At 31.6% G+C, this 19935-nt stretch overlaps 1 protein-coding gene across 1 annotated transcript; it reads right to left on the bottom strand.

The window, feature by feature from the left end:
• Positions 1-2015: 2015 nt before the first annotated feature.
• LOC148598803 (thyrotropin-releasing hormone receptor-like) lies at positions 2016-3832 on the bottom strand. The gene is made up of 2 exons (XM_088560259.1): positions 3797-3832; positions 2016-3185 (listed from the first exon to the last, which is right to left on the bottom strand). Exons 1-2 carry the CDS (start codon positions 3830-3832, stop codon positions 2016-2018), a joined length of 1206 nt encoding a protein of 401 aa, XP_088416385.1.
• Positions 3833-19935: the final 16103 nt, after the last annotated feature.

The raw sequence follows: 19935 nt of genomic DNA, 5'->3' as shown, positions 1-19935 counted from the left end.
TCTTGGTCTCTGGATTACATTTTTTTTATTTCCGTTTGGTTCCCTTGATTACTCATTTATATTGTCCTTCCATTATGATGTTTAGTATTTTGCAATTTTAAAAAAAAATATTTTATGTAAATTATATATAAGTTTTGTTTAATACTTCTTCTTTCAGGCAGTCTGTTCTTATTTGTTATTTTACCTTAAAAGTATCAGAAAGTTCCTAAATTTCATGAGGAAATAACTAACGTGGCTTTGGTTCTCTTACTTACAGAGTGAAAAAAAATGAAGTTGCAACGAAACAATGGAACATGAAGGTGTGCTGACGCAATACAAGCGCTATCATCAATTATCTATGCATTCATTACAAAAAGTGAGTACTTTTCGAATGCTTAAATTTGATTTATTAATGATAAAATATCACTTTTTTATATTCATTCGCGTGCTAACCCTACTCGTAGACTTAAACTCTTAGCACAAAAGATATAAAAATATGATGCCTGAAAATAACGTATCAAGATCATTTATGCCGTTACTGCAAGCGATCGTATCAGTTGACGTTTAGGTATATTTTGACGATATCATTGTATTCCCTAACAATTTGTAGTAAAATATTGTTTTTCGATATACAAGCCCACCTGTTACTTGTAATTAATTTGTACATTAGTATTCAAATAAACATTTATTGCTGAAATAAATTAAACAAGGCTGAAAAAAGGAATAAAGCGATGTGTGTAATTGCACGTTAAACACTAAGCTGAATAAGTTGGCGAGACGTTAATTCAGAGACATGTGCTCGATAGTCATTATTTTACAGTTTATTTCAATTTGGATACCTACAAATATAGTTCTTGTTATATTTTTATAATATTCAGGTGTACTTTAACAAAACAGACAAACCCAGTAACAGTCGTGTAACACAGTATATTCCATGAACAAAAATTCTTTTTGCGAAGATACGTGTATAAAGTAAAAACGATCATCTGACCATTGACCTTGGACGAAACGAACAAATTTCTATCAAGGTCGTTTGATTTCGTTCGGTAATAGAAATTCCAGTTGTAACAGATAGATAACAGAATGTAAATTTCCTAAATCAGTGGTAATAAAAGTAAGCAGACATGTGAAGCATGTTCAATTTCAGGTACTTCATGTTTTGCAATTTTCTACAAATTTCACACGTGTTTTTTTAAATAAAGGCACATTGCCCATGCTCCATTTTCAATTGCCCAAAGCACACTTTAACGATAATTCCAGTTAGCTCTAAATGTAACTAACATTGATATTTTACAGGTGTTCAAACCTCAGTATGTGTCCTTGTTCTTCTGACGTTCAGGTAATTCGACTACCTAATGACACGGTACATGCATATCTTTCTAATCATCTAGTTGGAAAACGTTATTATATGATTGCCGTGAGAAAGCATAATATGGCCACACAAGCTAATTATTATAGTGGGCATTACGTACGAAAGTACTCAGATTCCGCGCACTCAATAAACGTCTCCGTGTTTTCGACAAATGAAATCAATTTTATATTTTTTCTTTATTCACAAATCGGGAAGTTATAAGTGCAGAAGTTAGAAAACACATATTTCGTAGTTGTCAGTTGTTGACATATATTCAATTATATAGGAACATGAACGTTGTCATTTCACGAACCTTGGATCTTAAACCTTATTTCTGTCTGTAATAAGTCTGCATTAACCAATAAAACTAATTGGCTGGTATTTCGAGAAGCAGAACACCCCCTTTGGATATGAACAGATAAAGCTTGTCATTTTTATCTTTTACTTCCTCATTGATAGCGTTTTAAATCTCATCACACTGCGTGTTGCTTTGATATTGCATTGAATTCAAGGCACATAATTCTGATTTACATGGAGTTATAATATGTAGGTTAAAATTAATTTACCCGGTTTTAAAACTTGCGTAAAGGAATACTTTAATGTTGAAATAAATATAATGATACATTATATTAACAAACATCTGAATTCAATTAAAACAGTACGAAGTCTATAAATTGAAAAGATATCAAACCCAAGACTGACTCTTGGTGCTAGAATTTCTTTGGAACAAAAATGTGTTCAATCCGTAGTTACACTTCAGCAATAGTTTTAATTGGTTTCGAAATGATTTTCCTGAAATGCTGTAGAGAAAGAAATTGATTGAATAATTCATATAGAAAATAGTACGCGAAATAACCAGAATATTGCGCCAGAATTCTATGTCATTATTAACCAATTCTTTAGTAAGATATTTGCTATGCAGAAAATTTCTAAACCATACAATGAAGTAAGGTGCATTGAACGCAACAAAGAAAAAAGACACAGCAAAAAGGGTTATTGTAAATTCTAATCGTATCCCGCTACTCTCTGACCTCATTAAAGCATTCACTTGTGAACGAGTATCTCGCCTCAAACTGCTCAAACCTCGAATTTCCTTAAACTGTCTTTTGCGTAGAAATAACTTTCGTATTATCAATATGTTAAATACTGAGATAATTATAAATGGAACAGCGGTTATCAAAAGTGCAAATGAACTATCGAGAACAAACGACAAAAAGTTATGTTCTTTGTTCGCTGTACAGTACATAGTACCATCATAGTGTATAATCACACCACTAAGAAACGGCTTATATACGACTACTAGACAACTTGTTACAACCAATCCACATACTATCAGTCTGGATCCACGCAATGAACAAATATATCGTCTATGTAATGGATGGCAAACACCGATATACCGTTCGACGGTAAAAGCTGTGACCAACCATGGGGATAAAAACCGAAGTGAATAGGATACAAACAATAACATTTGGCAAATTATATTCTGGTCCATGAAAGTGATTTCAATGTTCGGTGCAATATGGACTAGTCCACGCTTTAGCCATTCAATTAGAACGTAAAATATTAAAACCAATAGATCTGTTACTGAAAGTGTCGCAAGGTAAGAACTTGCTGAAAGTTTCCGCATATTTCTTGACATAAATACTGTCAGTGACAATAGATTTCCTATTACGCCTAAAGTAAAAATTACTGGCGTTGTATAAGCATAAAACGTCTGTCCGTACTCTAATTTTGTCGGTGTAAATATTCTACAGTCAGTTACGTTGTGTGCAGATGTTGTATTTCTACTATTGAGGTATGCCAGCAGCTTGTCGTAGACATTTGTTGTCCCACAAGGAATTCGACTGGTAATATTCTGTAATAAGAATAAGTTTAGGATATGATTGAAATTGAATAGAAATGCCGTTTAAGCAGAAGAAATCTGATGAGAAAAATACATAGGCAAACATCATCAAAATGACGATTCTCTATTTATGGATAAAAGATACGCGTGATTAAAATCGTAAAACATTGTACGCGAATAAATAAACAGCAACACACCACTCCATCGTGTGGTTCAATAAAATATATACACAATGTCCTATAACTTAAATTTCATGGCATGTCATTTGGGAAATCGAATCCCACGATATATATGACATCTCGGTATGAAGCTACTATAAAAAATTCAAATGCATGTGATAAAGTGTTGCAGACAAAACTGTAAAGAAAAAGGTGTGGACAGTTGACTTTAACAGATGGACACTTTGATGATTGGATACATGTGTACAGACAATATAGTGGCGTGGTATAATAGGCATAAATTTTAAAACAGGTTTATTTATTTATGGTGACATTCAACAATAAAAAAGTAATGACTGTCACTCATATTTGTCTACGAATGGTTAAGATAAATAAAAACAGAAATAACTAAAACATATCATACAAAACGAAAGTACTTGCAATATAAAAAAAACACAAAAATACCTTGAGAAAAATCGAGAACTGTTGGAGATTAATCATGTCTTATTCTGCAAGCGGTGTGCATAATATTGCACTGAACAAATGGCATTAATCATATGTGGATACTTTAAAATTCTTAAGATTTACAGCAAACCCTTAACTCCCGCACCTTTTAGTTAGTTCTTTTGCTCCAATCTTTTGACTTCTGAACTCTTTACACTATGTTGCCAGATGAAAAATTTAAATTTCGTATGAACGTCGTATTGTTATATCTTTTGCTGATTCGAAAAATATTGTTGTCCTTGATTATAAATCTTGGTTATAAAGATATTTTTTCTAAAACATCAAAAGGAAGGTATAGTATGCTACACATAAAAGCAGGTTTTATTTCCTCATTGATAACATATTTGGCACATTCGTAGGAGTTATTTTTCAACAACAAAGTTTCATTCAAATGGGCACTAATTGTGTTTCTCTCCCAACCGATTTGTTTTTAAAATAAAAAATGCTCAATCATCTTACTTTACATACAGATATATTGATGATGTATTGTCAATCAACAATCCTTCTTTTTGGTAAATGTTTACCGTCAGTATATCCAAGAGAGCTCGAAATAATTGAGACTACAGAAACGGCTTGTTCAGCATCTTATTTTACCTACATCATAAGTTTTATGATAAACGAAACTTCAATTTTTATGTTATAAATTTTCGTTTCTTGTGCAGTAAAATACCTTTATCTCCTGCATATGGTGTTTATAATTCAAAATTGATTAGCTACGGTAGAGCAAGTACTAACTACTCTGATCTGCTAAAACGCCATAAATGGCTCCTGAATTAGGAGAACATGTATCAGGAAATGCGTCTCAAAAATGTCTCTAACAAAATTCAAATTCTGTTGCAGATATCAGTTCTTGGTTGAAAATTATTCAGTTTCTACTACAATAATAAGTAATGATTTTTTTTTTTGACTTGACTTGATCAGGAATTGGACTAGTTTTCGATAATTTTGTCGTTATCCTTATTTGTCATATTTCTATTTGATATTTCTGTCATGACTTCATGGAGGTTTTTGAGAAAAAAAAAACGTTAATTTATTCCTTAAACACAACAGCAATTAATATGCAAGCCTATGCGAGTCAACTATTTTACAAAATTAGGGCGTTGAACTTAAATTATTCGGTGCACCCTTCCGGTGAACTTGGTCAATGTCCAATGTTTTAGTGGAGTCCGATTTGTTCTTTTACTTTTGTTTATTTCTATGTATAATTTTGATTACTTTATCTTCTCTGTTGTGTGCGTTTGTTTGTTTGTTTTTATTATTATCATTATTTCCGCTAGAATATTGGGTCCCATAATTACTCTTGAACGTTGAATTTGATTGTAATTTGTTTTCCACTTATACTGTATAGTTAAACAAATGTCGTTCTGTAATCTTTTAAAGTTTGCTATTTGAGTTCTTAAATCTTTCAGGAGTTTTACAATTTAATTACAATCCTTTATCATACATTTATATCTAAATAAAATATAAAATGAAAGTGAAAATGGATATCAACAAAATAACAAATTACACAACTGCAGAGAACAGTTATGAAAATGGAACAAAGTCCTTGTTGTTTCAAAACAAAAAAAAGTTTGTTCTTCTGTTGTCAACATCTGAACAATAAGATTTATGTTAACAATATTAGAACGTTAAAGCGTCAATACATATATCAGTAAAACTCAGGCAGTGGATGAAACATGGTATGAAAAAACATCATTTTGATAGTGTAATTGTACAATTTGCACCATCAGAATCAAACAAAAGACATTCCATGCTGTGCCATTGAGTTGCCATTTTATTGAAATACACTGAAAACCTCGTTTTTTTTAACATTCTATTGAAATATTTTTGAGCAAATCCAGTGATTCAGAGACCAAATAATGGCCTTTTCAAATAAAGATAGCAATCTTGAATGAAATTATATTGTCAGATTGATGGATTTTAGACATTTAAAGTCATTTTTCCCATTCTCTCTGATTCTTACAATCACTTACACTAACCGCATTGTATGTCATTTAAGTCAAAACATATTATAAACTTGCTTAAATTGCCCCGTTATGATTATTCAGGCCAAAACTTAAAAATACAGATAACAAATTAACTATGTGCAAGGTTTAGGCAAAAGTAGTTTTTGTCCTTTTTGTAATTGGCAAGCGTCATGTTTTGTTGGCTTATCTCGTCGAAAGTATGTTTTATAAATATGTAAAGATTAATCATCTGATTGCCTTTTTTGACATATAAAATGTCATTGTTTATAATTCATTTCTGGAAGGTACATGTAAGGTCGCTTCCCTTATTTTTCTCTACATCAGTGGTACACAGCCGACTAGGTTTTACCTTGTAAACTAGCTGACATTGGTTTACTCAAATAAGTTATACCAATGCATTGTCTATATAGTACGCTGCAACATGCATCCTTCTTTAATATTTGGCTTGAACTAAGTCAAGTTCATTATTTTAGAGTAAACAACATACTTATAAGGTCATTCAAATGTCAATGATAACTTCTTTACCGTCTTATTACCTAAGCGCTTTAAGATTTGCTACACACCACTTTGCTAGCTTATTTGATATCCTATACATGATATAAAGATTTTTACAGGGCATCATTACTCCTTTATACAAATCATTGAATCAAATGTTATATCCCTTTTTCATTATAAGGTATGGAAAGAAGCATTGAGAACATAATGTCTTTCTCACACTACTGCTATAGTAATTAATATCGGTAATGGAATGTTAAACTTCAGTCAATTGGTCCATCAATGGTGGTCAGTTATTAATTCATCCGGATGCATTATTGATTTCAGCTTTAAAAAATCCTGTTTTTTACATTTAACAGGAATTTCTTAATTTACCTTTCGGTTATTATTTTCCTTTTTAGTGAATTGAAAACAAATCTCCCAAATTATGTTGTTGTAAACCATATAATAACAGTGGAAATGTACAAAACTGGAGCATGAGAAGTCGGTAATCTTTTAGTTCTGTTTTTACTATTATTGTTTTTTGTTCATTTTTTATTCTTGTCTTTGTTTTGTTTTGTTTCTGGTTTTTTTTTTTTTTTTTTTTGGTTTTTGTTTGTTTGTTTGTTTTCTTTTCTGTTTGTGCTATTTGGATAGTTTTTGTATCGATTTTTTTTGTCGTTTTATTAACTTATTTTTTTTGTTGGTGAAAAATTAAGTGGTATGCTTTGTCATGCTGTCTTGTCATTCTTATCACTAAATGTCGGTCCTTGTAGGAATCAGGCAATATGTGAAATATGTGGTATGAACAATGAGTTACAATTTCATTGGAATGCACTGAAAATGAACTATCAAGGACAAAATCTGAATTGTATATGATTCTATTGAACAACGTCTGAGCAAATACAATGAGACAGAGATCAAATAATGGTCTTTTCAAATAAAAAAAAACCATCTTTGAGTGATTATATTGATTATATTGTCAGATCGGTAGGGTTTTGACATGCATGTTGATTTTTTTTTCCAATTTTGCCTGATTCTTATATTACAAACACTTACACTCAATGATTATATGCAATTGCATTTTATTTTGTTGTAAATGAAAAGTCTTTCTGTTTAAGCTGTGTACTTGAACATACTGTTTATGTAGATCATTACTTTTACACGGAGCATTCCTTTTCTTTCATTTTTTTTTCAAAATCACAAAGAATCTTCATTAAGCAAAAGGTATTTGAAACAAGTTTCATCTTTTTTTATTATGTTAATGTCAGAAGAAAAAAGTTCGGTAACCCCTCATTTTCTTTTTGAAGTTTGGAAGAATATCAGATAAGTGTTAATGAAAGTTGGTAAATGATTAAAGTCTTTACTGAATGCTTATTATATGTAGTAAAAGTGTCCAACATTTAGGCTCAATTACATCAATATCATGTTTTGTGTCCCTGTTTTTTTTTTTTTTTTGTTTTTTTTATCAAAATTTTACAAAAAAAATCGTTCATGGTATTCTTTCAGAAAATAAGGCTAACATATATTCTAAAATATTTGGTATATTCTAAATAGTGTTTGATGTCTCGGTACGTTTGCAAATGTATGTTATGACGGTTCTTTTTTGCATGACGTGGTTAAATTTACTGATCTTAAAATTTCACATCGAAACTGATACTTATTGGCATTTTAAATTTTCCCTGTCAGTTATGATTTTGTAATTTTTGACCAGTGTTCGGTATCATAATTACTTCTGAAACAAAATAATACATTTTCAATGGTGAAACAAAATGATTGTTATGAAAATTTAGTTTTCAACAGAAAATTGTAAATATAAAATATTAAAACGCAAATAAATCAAATTACAGCAATAGCCATAATATGAATATATGAAGCTGAATGTTACAAAATTGTTTATATTTTGATACATACAATACCCCAAACCATAAGGTTTTCAATTAAAATATGCATTGAGAAGAAAGCTCAGAGCTTTTCCAATTAGATCATGTAATAGCAATATAAAAAAAATGGAATGGTGAAGTACCCTTAGGCCATTTCAGCCCCAATACCATGATAATTTTGTAGAAATGATGATTACAAATTGCAAAATCAGTATACAAAACAATTGTTTAAATGAAGCACACTACAATTTGTAATCTGCAAGATCTGATCCTTACAATAAATATTTCAACTAAGTCTGCATTGAGATATCAATTTCTGATTTTACTCAGGAACTGATCGTGTCAAAAGCAAATAATGGTCAAAATGCTTTATTTATAACATGAATGTAGACATGTCCATTTCATGCAAAAAATGGAACAAAATGTCCAATTCAAGGCATCGTGAGACTTTTCACAGCAAACACCTGAATTTATAAGAATTGTCAAAATATTTGCTTTAATAGTTACAAATAACAAATTTTCCTTTTTAACACCTATACGAACCTTAATTTGTCTATAGTTTATTTTTTTATTTATTTATTTTTTTTTGGTAGTATTTGACATTCATAATGATACCATTCTTTTAGTACAAAGTCCATATTCTACGTTTTATACTCATTTTCTTACCTACATAAAAATAATGAGTTATTAATTTTTACTTCTATACTTGTTCATCATTTTCGACTCTTGAAGTCAAAGTTTATATCTTTTCAAATGTATGCGGTCATAAAAATCACTCACTTTAGTAATAAATAGTGTTAGAAGATAAGATTACCAATTAAAAATTGTAAGGAATTTCCTTTCACATAGAGCAAATCAGATTAAAACCTACATGTTTTAGCACGATTATTTTTTCAAAGTTTAGCAAACATGAAAAGAAATTAACCAAGCATAAATTCATATTTGAATGTGGACTGTCACACAGATTGAATGAATACTGCGTCATTTTCATTACTGAGCAAGAGTTAGGAAATATATTGAAAATTATTACATGTAATACAGTACCTATATGGGATAAACTTTCTTTTAAATAGGCAATGGGTTGTGGGGAAGGGGTGAGTGGAAAGTTTACCCCATGAAACAAAGCTATTGTTAGACGTATTTTCCTTTTCCCTAATGCCCTAGAACATGACTAAATATTACTAACATACAATTATCAGAACGCTTATTCTAAGCATGTACCTGTTACTTGCTTTTATTCGTGCAGATTGTGGTGGATAGATGCAATATATTGAAATGTTAACCGGTTTAATGCGACGACAAAGTAAATAAATACAAACACATTTTGACATTTGAATAGATATTGTTATAAAACATAAATGTAAAATTTAAATATTCACAGGTTTGAGGCCGAATATCTGTGGTTAGATATTCAACGAACAGAAACCAAAATAGATGCACACGTTAATTTTAAAATTGTGTCATGCGTTAACAGATTAACAATATCTTGCTTATTTATAATGTTTATATGTTTTCCTTCGTCAAAAGGTTTGTTCATTTCTACAAAATATGTGAAACACTGAAAACACTGTTCTTTTTTCATAAAGAGGAAGTTACAATGTGGTAGTAATTTCAAAATTTAATTAATAATTAGGGAACATTTATCTACCAGTTGATACATGTAACATGGAGAAAAGACACAAAGTACTATAAATAATGTAAAAAGCAATGATATCTTTTTTATTTATTTATTTTTTTTTGTTTCGATTATGGTTTGATTTGATTTGATTTTTATTATTTGCCTTGCACATTATTTTTCTCATCTCCTAATTAGCGTAAATAACTAAAATAATAATGTTTTTGGTTGAGGTGTGTTATATGATAGAGTATAACTCTATTACTTACCATTGTATATTCTAAAAGGTACCACTTACATCCCAAAAATATTACAGGATAGTATTTTCAATATGAAAATTTAACAAACAACACTATTTCTGTTTTCAAAGCCCATTTCAAAAGTAAAAGATGCCTGACACGCAAAGTTGATACAATTGCTAACAATTTGTCCGTTGGGAAATCGCACGTCACCTCGTAATGATAACACATCCCATAATTTTTTCTTCTAATTATATATATAGTCAATAACTAATCGCAATACCAATTCAATGTTGCCTTCCCTAATCCTAATTATAGTCTAATGAACACATCGATATCTTATAAAATTGTCTCAGGCACTGATATAATGTTGTGTTGTTAAAGAAAATGAATTTTTGAAATTTGAGATATTCACGAAGACGATTTTTTGTTTCTTATGATGTTATCTAAGTAATACTTGGCATTGTTAAACCGTTATTAGAAAATGTGTATTCACGTGTGAACAGAAATGCAAAGAAGAAAAAAAGAAAGCAGGCCAGCCTTCTAATTTCTGTCCTTCACCTTTCCTGTTTATTGTGTAACCAGTTCAGTATTTGTCCACTTGCAAGGCCATTTTAAACTGATTTAAGCATTTATAATATTCCCATTGATTGGGTATTGTATCATAACGATTCCTAAAATAGTTTCCATTAGTGCATTATCATAAAACCAGCATTAAATTAATCTGCAGATATATAAAGCTGCATTGTATATCCAAAGTAATGAGATAATTGACTATCTTCTTATTTCTTCGTATTGACCCTTTCCAGTCATGTACAGTAGTCGGTCACATTTAAAACGGAAATAAATGTTTTTAGTATTGGGTGTGTGCACGCTCATGTCTTCCTCTATAATTTAGGTTTCTTCAAAGTTCCAAGTAGTTTGTTAATTCAAAGTTCAATTCTGAACACCATATTAAAGGAAAATCATATGATATGACTAGAAAAGAAAATATCAATACAAAAAGAACACTTAATAAATTGTAACAGAATCAGTCGACCAATGTATAGATAGTTTTTCATTGGATCCCTTATATTTCTTGTTTGTACTGAAAACAATAAATTAAGGGTTGTGTTGGGGGTCAAGGAAATTATCTATCAATCACAAATCTAATTTTTATACAAGTAATAAACTATGGTTAAGCTGGCCTAGTAGATCCATTATCCTTAGAACAATTGTGTTTTCCTTCTTTAGTAACATGCATGTAATATTATAATCATGAATTGAACCTGCTTTAGTTGCTTGTACTAAAATCGTGTCTAAGAGTAATCAAGGGAACCAAGGTTGTAGCGGTAATCATGGTTCTTATAATCATAAATTGAACCTGCCTCAGTTGCTTGTACTAAAATCGTGTCTAAGAGTAATCAAGGGAACCAAGTTTATAGCGGTAATCAAAACAATGTAATCCAGAGATAAAGACCAGACATGGAAAATAGACATACACAACAAAGAACATGAAGTAACTACAATCATACATACAAAATAAAAAAAAGCAAATAAGCAACCAACACTCCACTAAAAACTGGGATCATGGACCAAGTGCATCGGTAGGGTAAGCGCCTTTTGCTTTTCTAGAAACACCGCCGAGTTGCCCATAAAAAATCAAGTCCGAGGTAGACAATTGAGAAAAGGAAAACTATGACCCGTTGAATGAATCAGTTTTCATGGTGCAGATGATACACCATAATGATTCACGAGTTCATGATGACGACTATAAAAGTTCTGTAGTGATGACTTCAATCTTGTAGCAATATAACCCTGCTCCAGAAAAAATATTATTAATTATTATGGTTTCTAGTACTATATTATATTTAAGTGATGTATTATTAACACTGCAAGCAAAAAAACACTAATAATTTCTCTCTTATATGAAAATTCCCTTACAAATCGAGCAAATAGAACCAATTGTGATATGTAAACACAACATGATGGTGACAAGGAAATGAGCAACTTGGACTCCACTAAAAACTGAGAGCATGGACCAATTAAACTTAACATTTTTGGGATATATGCGAAAAAACCTGTCTAACCCTTATCCTTATTTTAGTATTGGTGAACATGCTCTCCGACGGCCCATATCCTCAATTCCTTTAATAAGCCCTGAGACACCTTCATACCAAGGTTGGTTCTTATTTGTCTAGCAGTGTCATGGGAGAAGATATTTTAAAGTCATAACTTACAAATAACAATAAAAAAATAAGTTGTAATAGGGCAATAACTTCAACATGGTTTTTCAGATTAATGTGAAAAATATATCTCATCATGCTATATAAGATTTTTTTATGACGGACGCAAAATGATTGCAATAGCTCACAACGCTTGTCTGCCCAGGCGCGTTAAAAAGGAATAATCCTGGCAAGATCAACGTTAATAGGGATAAGAACCTTGCTCGCTCACGGGGCACACTACATCATCATTAAAATAGTCTAGTGTCTCACAGGGTAATTTAAAATAAATGGAGAAGTAACATATATTCTCTAGAATAGTTTCATAATCTAAATTTCCCGAATAGATCATCACGAAATGTCGCTACAGCCACAGTCACAAATTATTTTTTTAGATGACAGCCAAATTTTTCATCCATTCAAGAGACGTGCAACTTCTGGAATTGAAGTATTTGTTTGAAAATTAATGGAATATTTTTTGTGGACAAAATTGTTTAAACATCGCTGCATTGTTTTCGGATTATGTTAAAACATGTCTGCTTTAAATAACCATTTTAATAGGTTTCAGGGTATCAATTTACACGCTAAGCCCAGTACTTATTGAACCAATTACCGGTTGACATGCTCTGCAAGAATTCCTTTAAAAGACAACTGCCGCAAGTGGGTTGTTATGCAATGCCGTGTTTAAGTACCATGATTTGTACATAATCGTAGAACAAGAAGAATGTGTTGATGTGCTGATAATTACATCAGAGTATAATAGTCAAAATATTCATACGCGAATTTATGATAGCTTGTATATTTTCGTCCATGTGTAAATAAGTATCATAGTGCAATAGATAAAATCTGGAGATTCTTCCCCTTCGAGTCGTTGATTAAAAATGCGTACGACTTTTTAGCCACCGGGCAATGATTAAATTTCTACGAGAGTTTTTCCCGCCATTTTCGAGTTTTATAAATAGATTTTCCTACAGTGCTGTCAGGGATTCCAAGATTTTTTTCCACTCTCGATAGATTAATTTAAGAGGCCGTAGGTTGCAATATAGAATATTACTGTCTCGAGTTGAGAAATATTCTTATTCTTGAAGTAACATCTATATATCCATCCTTTCTAAATCCTACTTGTTCGATATTGTTAAAAATATCCTTTCAAAACCAAGAGGTATATTGGAATATCCTGACATACATTTTATAAATAAGTTACATTATAACCTGTGTTAAACATTTTATTTATGTATTTATTTACTTATTTATTTATTTATTTCCATCTGGTTTTAATGCTGCTGGTGAATGGTTATATCGCATTATACGTGTACAGACTTTCGAATTTTGCAATATATAAATAATCATTTAAGTACATGCACCTTTACAGTGTTCCATTTAGGCCAAAAGTGAGCAACATAGATGTCTCCATGCTGTGTAATGTGACAGTTGTGATATATGTATCTAGCTGGCACACTGCTTGCCATAAACAGTTGTATGCGGTATATTGCCCATAAATCCCTTCTGCGTTTTGGGGTACGAACTGAGGAGAATCAAACTGTGTTAGCACTATACAAGGCTTGGATAAGATGTGTTCATATATGATCTGATTGTTGTAGGATCTGGTCCTTTTTAGAGGTTTCAATAAATTTGAGTCCGGGAGTCAAGACCTTCAAAGTCTGACGAAGGATGTCTTGATTTTTGCTGACCTACATGTAGATCATTGACTTTCAAAGCTTTATATTGAATTTTACTGAAGACCTTTGGTTCCCTTAAGGGGACCTCAATTTCAAAGATGTACAAGCCACTTGACCTGTTATTGTTAATTGTTCACCTCTGAGTTTAACATGCTAAGACATTCAGGGGTCAAGTTAGTAAAAATAACCTTTATTTTACACCTTCATAATCTGATATAATGATTTTTTTTAAAATAAAAATATTTTTTTTTGTATTTAGCCTCTATTCCTTGCCAAAAGGTAAACTCTTGACATTTGATAGCATAAACTAGTTTAAGTAGTCGGCATTGGGAACGAAAGAAATGCATTTGAATTTTGAATTATTAACATTGCTATTCCTCTAATTCATAATTATGTCATTTCATCTTACAAAGGTATTATCAGCAGTGAGTGATGGACAGCAATTATTGCAATTCCAGCTACTCTCGTAGTGGCATTAATCATGTATGGATACTTAAAAAAAAAATTAAGATTTACTTCCAAATCTAAAATCCCGCAACTTTTCAGAAATTATTTCTCTCCACATTTTGACTTCTCAACTTTAAACACTTCCTTGCCAGATAATAATTTGAAATTTTGTTTGAAAGTAGTTATTCATCAATCTTTTCCTGTTATAAAAAAGTATGCTGTCTATGATTACATAAAACTTCTCAGAAATTTCCCTGATTTTTTTACAATGTGCTTGTTTTCCTCGTTGATAACATATTTGTCACATTCTGAGGAGCTATTTTTCAACAACATGCTGGCATTGCAATGGGCTTTAACTGTACTCCTCTCCTAGCCGATTTGTTTTTTGTTTTTATATTCATACTAGACTGAATTTCTTCAATACGTCGTTAAAGGATAAAAATGTAAAAGATCCTAAATCCTTAAATTTTACATACAGATATATTGATAATGTATTGTCAATCAACAACCCTTCTTTTGGTAAATGGATACCGTCCATATATCCACCAGAATGCGAGATAAAGAAGACTACACAAACTGCCTGGCCTGTGTTTATATTTCACAAATGATTCGCTACGCTAGAGCAAGTATGACTACTCTAATTTCCATGAACGCAATAAATATTGCGTAATAGACTCTGAATCAGGGGTATGAGGACATGCGTCTTAAAAGGTCTCTAACCATTTTTTTAGTTATCAGGCATTTGGTTCAAAAATACTCAGTTTCTTCTGAAACAATGAATAATGATTGTTTTTGTTAATTGTTCTTTGTGCTGATGTGACCACTAATTTACCGATTATGACAATAGCATGCAAATGCTATTTAACCACCACTGGTATAGTCACGCCGCAATGGAAGAGGGAGTTTAAGCACGCTGTAAAACCTAGATTGAACCCACCATTTCGTTTGAAGTGCCAAGTCAGAACCGTTGGGGTAACAGCTGCTCCGGTGTTGTAATATCTGTTTTGCCATATTTACTTTGGACTTGACCTGATTATGAATCGGGTTAGTGTTTGATAATTTTGTTGCTACTTTTATAATGATGGCTTGTAGTAAAAATGCTGAAAACTCTTCCCAGATCAATTTCACATTATTCAAAGACAGAAGTTTATCATAGCGATCTGTCAAAAGAAGATTATTTCGGGGAAAATATACAGTTATATGTGGCTGGCATTACCGGAAGCGAAGTATGACAATTCAAAGATGACAGTATTTAATTCTAAAAAACAATATTTTAATAATTATATGCTGTTAAAAAATAACTTTTTTAATGGACTGTGTTAATCGGGTCATATGAGAAAAATGAAGTCAATATATATGTAACTGACCTGCCAGCAAATATTTTTTTACTCAAAATGACTGATTATTTCGGAACGCCTTCAGATAAATAAATTTATTCTTGTACCAGATCCCATCCATAACAGTGTCATTAATTGATTTCGTTAACGTAACAAAGACTTTTTTGTAATAATAAAATATTTTGCAAGTTTCACAGGTTTTATTGGAATAACAATGATCAGAGATCTTTTAGCAAAAACATAACAATGAGCTTCCCTTTCTAATCATCTTGTTTCGCTATAATTTGTCACGAATTGAACTGTCTGTAGAATGTTAACCTCGCAAATGATTTATTACAGTGTTTGTTGAAATAATACATTTTGGCTGATTTATATGTTCAAGTGAAATCATATAAGTATTTAGAAACGACGATTTTCCACAGAAAGTGACATTTCGACAGGGGCGTAGCTAGGCCTGTTTTAGTTGTACGCAAATTTACGGCAAGGGGTCTTGGGGGGGGGGGTCGCTCAAGACCCCCAGTGAGTTCGGCAAGGCAAAGCCCTGAGGGAAACTCCTGAATTTTAACGATTTTGGAGCCAGTTTTTCAGAGCCTATACTACGTTCATGGTGTGCATATGTGATGAATTACCTTTATTTCATCTTTAAAATGTGTGTTTTTATTTTTGTTACTTTTTCCAAAAGTACGCAACTGCGTATTTGCGTATAGGCAGCTACGCCCCAGTTCGAGCAGGACTAATACATGAATAACCGTGGCTTACTGGAGGAGAAAGACTATATTGCCTCAATATCCATGCATCAATTTTAGTTTACTCTTAAACATTAATTCATTTTTTATGAAAATGAGTTTAAGTTCGAACCGTGTATCGGAACTAAATATACCTTAACTAACCCTCCACATTATGTGTAAGTGTTTGTAAGACCAGACAAAGTGGGAAAAAAATCTAAAACTTGCATGTCAAAACTCCACCGATCTGAAAAGGATACTCTCTATCTTTGAAAAGGCCATTATTTGATCTCTGCATCACTGGCTTTGCTTTGAAAAAAAAATTTCAAATAAGGTTTTTGACAGTAAACTGCCCTTGAAATGTTCATTTTCAGTGCATTTCAATAAAATTGTTACTTAATGATCTTGCATGATATTGAAAATGTTGTCTGTTTTCCTTGATTCTGATGGTGCAAATAGTCAAACTAAACTTTCAATTTTCATACCATGTTTCACCCACTGGCCGAATCTTACAGAAACTAAAACCTGGCAACTATTTCCATTATTTTCCACTCTAATTATTCAAAGCATTAAGTTCTTGCACGCATCTTTCCTATTGTACATACATGTATATTTAATTTAGTGATATTTTACTCACATACTTCAATTTCAAATCAATAGAGATCAACTAGAAAATGGAGCAAGTCTTTTGAAAACTCATTTCTATTTATAATCCGTCTGATTTGACATTACTTCCAATTTGTAACCAGCAACATTAAAGTAGTATTAATAATAAAACACCGAAATGCTCTTACTCCTATGTATGCTTTGATTTATATATCTACGACTATTATCAAAAAAGACGTAGATTGACTAAGTCAGAAAAGAGCAGCATATCTTGCCTTGATAAGTTGTATTTATTACTGAATATTGACTTCCTTAAGAGTAAATATTGGCCATGTCAAAAGCCTAACAATATACATTTCTAAGCACTATAAACAATAGACGATCGATACGAAATAAATTGATCTTCACATATATGTACATGTATCAATATCAATCAGTTGAATAACATCTTAAAAAGTAAGTGGTGATATTTTTCTGACATTTATGAACATCTGTTAGATGTTATGATTATAGTGGCATTGGAAATCAAAACTCAATCAGATGTAATCAATCTTTTCTTCTTATTCTTATTATTTTACTTACTTCATGAATGATTGTTTTAATTCCGGTAGAATTTGAGAAGAAACTGTCAGCATTAAAACTGTCCAAAATAGAACAAAAATCTAGATATGAAAAAAATTATTAAAATTGAACAGTAAAACCCAATATAATCCATGATGTCTGTTAAAGTTCTCTTGCGCTATTCTCGTTCGAGTTTTATATATTTGTTCCGGCTCAAGAGTAGACGTCCTTCATTTTTGTTCAAGAAAAATGATTCTGCAAAATATTGATATGTTTGTTTTGGGCAAATAGTGTTTGAACTGATGTAAAAAAAATGGTCTAAATTATTGCATAAGATTTTTCCCATAATTGTTTAAGAGAGTTTGTTATATATATTACAAGAAAAACAGTTCTGCGACCTTCAATTTTTGTTTTCAAATTTAACATATACCAGGTTTCAGTAGTTCGCTAAATAATGGATATTCCCAATTTTGTAAAACATCACCTATTTTTACGCTCAATCATCTCGAACTTTTTCATAGCAATACTTTACAGTACGATCGATAAACGTCGTCTTTGAGCAGAAGTATGAAAATATATGTATTACAAATTATTAGGTACAATCTACCTTTATTTTAATTTCTTTTGTTTTGCCATGATGTATCAACTGTTCTACCAGATATTAATTGAGATGCAGTTAGATGCGGGGAAAAGCAATATTCGATAAACACCTAAGAAAGGAGTATTAAAACCACTGAAAATTTTAAAAAGTACATGACACAAAACCTTTTGGGTCTATAAAATAAACATAAAAGGATCACCCTTAAAAGTAACGAGAAGCCTTAAAACAACAGACACTAGACTTGTTACAAGTCTCTCTGCACTTATATTCCATTTCAAAATGTATGTATCTACATGTATACTCTTTATATGTAGTTTTAACTTTTCATCGGCTGTACGATTGTAGATGCAAAGTGAAAGGTGATAATTAAATGAATATAAAAAACATGTATATATTAATTAGAAATATTTATAAAAAAAAATAGAAACTCTTGGTGTTTATTTTTATACGTATACGGACGGCAGAACTTACTTACTTATGTACTGAACGATACGAGCCCCGTGCATGTCCGGGTGTCAAAAGAATAGGCCTGCAGCAGCGCAAGGCTTGTCGTAAAAGGCGATTAAATAGTGCTCAGAACCCTAGCCGAGGGCTAGGCACTCTGCCCACAGAGCAACTGGGATGTGTGCCCCAGGTGGTGGAATGGGGTACCACTGGCGTGTTACATGCTGGGGTTGTCAGGCTATAATACGGAAAACCTGACCGCAAACCATAGTGGTGCTCCGTGTTGGGAAAGATGCCACGTTCCTCGCACGTTAAAGAACCCTACTGTGGTATTCTCCCCGAGTAGGAACCACAGGGCTCCGCCACAGGAGGCTAAATTGCCCGACCCTACCCATCCCTCTCTTTTCTTATGGCAATCAACGGTCGTATTCATATTAAGACATTTGTTATCTATTTTCGGGTTTTTTTTATAAATGATTTGATAATTCATGTAAATATTTTTTAGTTTAATTTTGTTTTTTGTTTGTTTTTTGTTTTGTTTTGTTTTGTTTTGTTTTTTTTTTTTTTTGTTTTGTTTTGTTGTTATGTTTATGGTTTGTATTGATCTGTAATATAATTTGGTCATTTTGAAGCTTATGTCTACATAGATAATAATGACATAACGATGGAATGTTATTGAGTCACTAAATTGACTGAGAACCTAAGGATCATACGGTGTAATGAGCCTTCTCTAGAACACAATAGTGAATAACTCCGTGTATAATCAGAGCTGATGTTGATTCAATGCACAGGAAATCTGGTCTTTACCCATATAAAACTGATAATCTTTTAAGCTAGACAATTCAAAGGGTCATCACTATTTTTACAGATTATTGGGAAAAAAACAGAAAAAAATATGATTGAAAGCTTATCATTTGTATTTGAGTATAGTAATTATGCATTGATGACTAAGTAATGAAGGTTTAACAATAGGGACAATAAAATGTAATGGTGTCCATAAATCTTCAGTAAATACTGAAATACTGTTCCAAATACCATTAATCAAGATTTACAAAGACAAAAGTTCTTACCATTGATTGTTTTAGTATCGGAATCCTCAATCCAAAATGTAGACAACTTTAAGAGACATAAGTAGAATTGAAATAATGACCATGAAACACAAACTCACCTTCAGCATTTTCCATCAATAGCTATTACGTAAGAACTTGAAGTAGCATAGCCTCCTGTTTGTCATTAACGAATCGACCGCTTATTATTTGTGTTTACAATGTATACATCTACATTTATATCAGTAACGTGTCTGTCTTTCGTTGAATTC

This window comes from Perna viridis, chromosome 14 (genome assembly GCF_037379345.1).
Source record: "Perna viridis isolate PV_CMFRI_1.1 ecotype Kerala chromosome 14, ASM3737934v1, whole genome shotgun sequence".
NCBI classification, from domain to species: Eukaryota; Metazoa; Mollusca; class Bivalvia; order Mytilida; family Mytilidae; genus Perna; species Perna viridis.
Note: the sequence above shows the minus strand (reverse complement) of the source record. Positions and strands in the feature narration are given on the sequence as shown.

What these genes read in the sequence shown, in the direction of transcription:
- LOC148598803 (XM_088560259.1), bottom strand. Translation starts at nt 3,832, where the DNA reads ATGATTAATCTCCAACAGTTCTCGATTTTTCTCAAG. An exon ending in AGTTCTCGATTTTTCTCAAG is followed by an intron (nt 3,186 to 3,796) that starts GTATTTTTGTGT and finishes TTCTTATTACAG; the next exon opens with AATATTACCAGTCGAATTCC.